Source organism: Plasmodium reichenowi, chromosome 9 (assembly GCF_001601855.1).
Source record: "Plasmodium reichenowi strain SY57 chromosome 9, whole genome shotgun sequence".
Taxonomy (NCBI): Eukaryota; Apicomplexa; class Aconoidasida; order Haemosporida; family Plasmodiidae; genus Plasmodium; species Plasmodium reichenowi.
Genome location: NC_033654.1, coordinates 296,965 through 302,905, shown reverse-complemented (window position 1 = coordinate 302,905; position 5,941 = coordinate 296,965). Strand labels below are relative to the sequence as shown.

The 5,941-nt window shown below is 19.3% G+C and overlaps 1 protein-coding gene across 1 annotated transcript; it reads right to left on the bottom strand.

The window, feature by feature from the left end:
- Positions 1–310: 310 nt before the first annotated feature.
- Positions 311–5,425, bottom strand: PRSY57_0906300 (hypothetical protein; the record flags this gene model as incomplete). The annotated part of the gene is made up of 5 exons (XM_012907303.2): positions 311–364; positions 462–535; positions 635–776; positions 924–4,948; positions 5,065–5,425. 5 exons carry the CDS (start codon positions 5,423–5,425, stop codon positions 311–313), a joined length of 4,656 nt encoding a protein of 1,551 aa, XP_012762757.2.
- Between the last annotated feature and the right edge of the window lie 516 nt (positions 5,426–5,941).

Genomic DNA, 5,941 nt, shown 5'->3' with positions numbered 1-5,941 from the left:
AAAAAAAAAAAAAAAAAAAAAAAAAAAAAATTTTAAAAAAAAAATTAAAAAAATTTTATTTAAAAAAAAAAAAAAAAAAAAAAAAGAAAAACATTAAAAAATTAAACTTAAAAAATTGAACAGATATGAAAAATTCTTAGAATAAAAAAAATATAAACAAAAAAAAAAAATGAAATAAATAAAGAAATACAAATATATGAAAAATATTAAATATATATAATATAATATAAAAAAAAAAAAAATAAAATAACACAATTTATATTAATTATTATTAAAATACTCCATAAACACATATGATGTTGCTTTTTTATCACGCTTGTAATATAAAGCACATATCTGGTTCGAAGCTTGCAATGATAGAATTCTACAAAAAAAAAAAAAAAAAGAAAAGAAAGATATATATAATATAATATATATATGGATATATATTAACTTTTACATTTTATTTTTATTTTTCTAACACATAAGGTTTGAATTTTTAGATTGATATTGTTTGTATTTGGAAAATAAGACTCCAAGTTGGTACATTTTAAAACTATATAATGAAAAAAAAAAAAAAAAAAAATATATATATATATATATATATATATATATACATACATACATATTTGATATATTTTTATATATTTATTACCACATATATTGCTCGATGTGATGGCTTCCTTTTTAGATTTTAACGTATTCTTCTTGAATGAAGGATATTTTACTTTTAACGATGTTATATTTAGATTCTGATCAGTTCTAGTAAATATATAAAAGACGTTTTTTGACAAGGCCTAAAATGTTAACAATAAGAATATACATATATACATATATACATACATACATACATACATATATATATATATATATATATATATATATATATATATATATATATATGGGTGAACCGTTTTGTATTTATTTAATTTCCTTTTGATTACCACTATATTTAGAACATCTAGAGGGTACAAATTAATTTTGAGGGATTTTTTTTGTAACAATTTGAATGATTTTTTGCACTGATAATATTTTGTGATATTTAAAAATGCATATTTATCACATGTAGAAATATAGAAAGGATGAAGTTGGAGATAATCCTTATACATAGAATCGTTAAAATAATGTATTGTTTTATGTAGAGTATACATTTTTTTATTATATATTTTTGGCAAGGTAAAATAATTGAATGTATTTTCTGGAACATTTAATATAGCAAAATTATATAAATGATGTAAATTTTTATTTTGTGAAAATGACTTAAGTATAAAAATTAAATTATATTTAATTTTATTCAATCTAATATATAGATTATGTGTCTTAAAATGATTAGAATGTAAATGATTTTCAAAAAAATTAAAATTGATTTTTTGATTATTATCTAAATTATAATTTTTTAATATTTCTATATTTTTATAATTTGAAAATGTTTCTTTATAATGTGGGAAATTTTCCAAAAAAATATTTTTGGATATAAATAATAATAATTCGATTAATAGTAAGAAAATATTTAAATGTTTTTGTAATTCATAAAATGATTTGAATGTATTTAAACAGAATAAAATATTATCATATAATTTATTTATTTGTTGATTAGAAATATTAGTTTTTAATATTAAATTAATATTATCAAATACTTGTTTACATATGTTAATAATTTTATATAGATTATTTAAATGTTCATTTATATCTTGAAGAAATCTTTTTTCAAAAAAACAAACAATTGGTTGAAATTTATTCATATACATTTCTAAATCTTTATCGGATATTTCTTGTAACAATAGTAATATATTTAGAGGACATTTCTTTTCTTTATACATAATATATATATCTTTTATTAATGAGTTATATATTTCTTGTTCATTTAATTTTATATTTTTTCTTGGTATATCATAATTTAATTCAAACTTTTCAAAATGTTCTAATACATCTTTTTTTAAAATCTCTTTACAATTTTTACATATATTATTTCCATTTGTTATATAAAATTTTCTACTCTTCAAAAATTTCCTTTCTATTTTCCATTCTGGAATTAGGATATTATGTTCATCAGCCATGTCTATATTCGAGTCGTTCTCGCTACTGTAATGTATATCACCATCGTTATAAGGGTAATTATTAAAACTGTAGTATTTATGTTTATGAAAATCATCATTGTGATGGTTACCTTTATAAAAATCACCATCATGATAATTATTTTTACAAAAATAATTTTCTTCTTCTACACAATTTGTTGAACTTTTACATATTTTAGAATATATATTCATTTCATTTTCTATTTCCATAAGATTACTACCATCCTTGTGTGATAATCTTTCATTTGTGTTTCCAGCATTTTTATTAACTTGTCGACCACTTGATATATCCTTCATTTTTTTTTTTGGTATGGATGGTGTTTTTATTCTTTGACATTCATTTGATTGGTACATAATATATCTATTACAATTTATAAGATGATTTTCTTGGTTGGTTGAATTAAGAATTATATGTTTTTTTTGTATATCTTGATGGTAGTTAATAGATTGTTGTGTTTGTTTATATTTTTGTTGATTAAAATAATTATACTTAGCACAAGTGCAGCAGATGGTATTTTGATTTATCATGTTATTAATAATTTTATAATACATGGCAAAATCTTTCTTTTCGTTTTCTTTAAAAAATAAGTTATATAAATTTTCATCAAAATTTTCTTTCCTATTTTTTATATACTTAGAAAAATGAATGATACATCTATCTTTGTAATAATATTTCTTAATAGCATCTGGTAATAATAAAATATTTTTATATATGTCATATAATTTTTGATAACCACCAAAAGAATTATATAAATTAGACATGTGTTCATATATATGAAGGATAGTCCTAAGGATTTCATAGCAGTACAGGATATATATGAAAAGCATTTCAATATATTTACATTCTTTGTTATTGATTCTTTGAATTTTTTGTATGCCTACTAAACATGATTTATATTTAAGAGATGGAATCATATATTCATGATGGTATTTTTTTCTATTTCTATTTTTACATATTTTTTGAATATCAACGTATGTTTTGTTATGAAGATTGTTATTATTGTTGTTATGAAGATTGTTATTATTGTTGTTATGAAGATTGTTATTATTGTTGTTATGAAGATTGTTATTATTGTTGTTATGAAGATTGTTATTATTGTTGTTATGAAGATTGTTATTATTGTTGTTATGAAGATTGTTATTATTGTTGTTATGATTATTATTGTTGTTATCATCATTATTGTTATCATCCTCATTATTGTTATCATCCTCATTATTGTTCTTATCATCCTCATTATTGTTGTTATATGTTTTTGTTTTGTTCACCTGCGGGGAGATATAATTCCCATTGTAGATGCTTAAGTTTGATAATTTGACATATTTCTTTTTTATATTTAAATAATAATTTATCAATATATAATGCTGGTCATGAGATATGTAAGACTGCTTTATATCAAAAAAAGAGTCATTAAAAATCTGTTGTACTATATGATTTTTTACATTCAACATGTTGTTATTTTTATATGATGACAACTTTTTTTTGTGGTCATTATGATCATTTGAGGATAAATTATTTTTTTCCTGATTATCATTAAATGATAAGGAGAAATATTTCCTGATATCATGATTATTAAAAAGTGCGGACATAAATTTTTTATTATTATTATTATTATTATTAGTAGTAGTAGTAGTAGTAGTATTATTATTATTGGAGATGACACATGTTATATTATTCTTAACATTTATGTTTTTTTTTTTTTTTGATTTTTGTTTTCTTTTCATATATCTATTATAAGAAATATTCATATTATAATTTTGATCAATACAAAATGATTTCCTCTTATATATTTTTAAAAATTTTAAATATTTTTCATTTGTTTCTTTTGAACGTTTGTATAATAACTCTTGTTCAAAATATTTCGAAATATTGTTTCGTATTTCATTATATACATTAATGTTTTTATAAAAATTTTCTAATATATTATATTTATATATAATAATTTTTAAATTAATCGAACATAAAATATAAAAGCCTATATCCAGACTGTATATAATATGTATACTATTATGAAAATTATAATTTTTTATATAATCAGACTTTTCAATAAATTCATATTTATTATCTTTCTCTATAATTATCCAATAAATATCGAATATTTCTAGTCCTTGTTTTTCATATTCCTTCTTTTGTATATCTTTTTTCTTTAAATTATTATTATCACAAGAATGAATGCACTTAGCATAAGACATTTCATTATCTGCACCATTATATCTGTTATTATATGTATCACATTTTTTATGGTATTCATACGTGCCCATATCCTTATGTTCATCCCTTGACGTATTTATATCCTTGTCTATATCATATGTGCATGTATTATTTGTGCATGTATTATTTGTGCATGTATTATTTGTGGATATATTATTTGTATATATATTATTTTTACATAATTCATTTGTGCATATATCATTTTCAGCTCTGCTTATGGACATAACACTATTATCATATAAATAATTTTTAACAGATGATAATTCAGAACAAAGCAAAGAATTAGAATTCATTATTTTTCTCTCATTCCATTCTACATTGGAGTTTTTTCTGTATTTTTCATTTTCTATGGGATAAAGATTATGTATAGTATATTCATGTTCTTTGGTTTTGGAATGATTTTGATACGTTCTTATATTATTATTATCATTATTATTATCATTATTATAATTATTTTTATTTTTTTTTCTCTCTTGTCTTCCTTCAATTAATTCTTGATACCTTTCAAAATTAATAACCTCATCAGAATTGTTTACAATAGGTGTATTATCATTTTTATTTTCCTTCATTTTATTTAATAAATCAGAGTTATATTTCTCTTTCCTAATTTTGGATACTCGAGAATATTCATGCTGTTCTTCATTATGGTATTCCCCTTGTTGATTTCTTTTTCTTTTTATACCATCTAGAAAAAAATTAAAAATATAAAAATATAAATAAATAAATGAATAGATATATATATATATATATATATATTTATACATATGTATGTATTTATTTATATTCCTTTCATTTCCTTACTTTGAAGTATTTTCCCGTGGAGGGTCTTGTTATTCTTTTTACATACATATAAAGCATGAAGAGATTCTTTTTTATGTATAATTTTTCCTTTTATATTAAGAATATACATACTACCTGTTTTAGTAGTTACACAAATATAAGAATTATTATTACTAATATATACCTTATTCAATTCATCATTTATACATTTCCTAAATAATTTGTGCATACTATTATGTGTACTAAATAATTCGACATTATATGTATTATCACATAATGTAATTATACATATGTAGTTATAATTATTACTGACCGTGGCATATATCATATTTACCCTGTGTAATCTTCTACAAACAATTGTGTTTTCTTTAGGGTTCTTCATTTTTAAATAAATAAATGAAAATAAAATAAAATAATATAAAATAAAAAATAAAATAAAAAGAAATAAAAAGAAATAAAAAGAAATAAAAAGAAATAAAAAGAAATAAAAAGAAATAAAAAGAAATAAAAAGAAATAATAATTATATTCTCCTTCTTCACACCAAATAACACTACAAATTAATCCTACATTTTAGGAAAATATAATAAAATCAACAAATAAATAAAAATGTACAAACGAATACATCTTATATATGTAACATATTAATATAATATAATATAATATAATATATATATATATATTTATTTATTTATTTTGTATTTTTTTTTTTTTTTTTCTTATAAATCGAAATATTTCAAAGATATATTCCTTATAATATGAGAAAAAGGTTGTTTATCAACATATTTTATTTTTTATGCATGCTTGATAAAAATAAATAAATATAAAGGATTAATATGAATATATGTATATATTATAATTTATATTATATTAATATGTTACATATATAAGATGTATTCG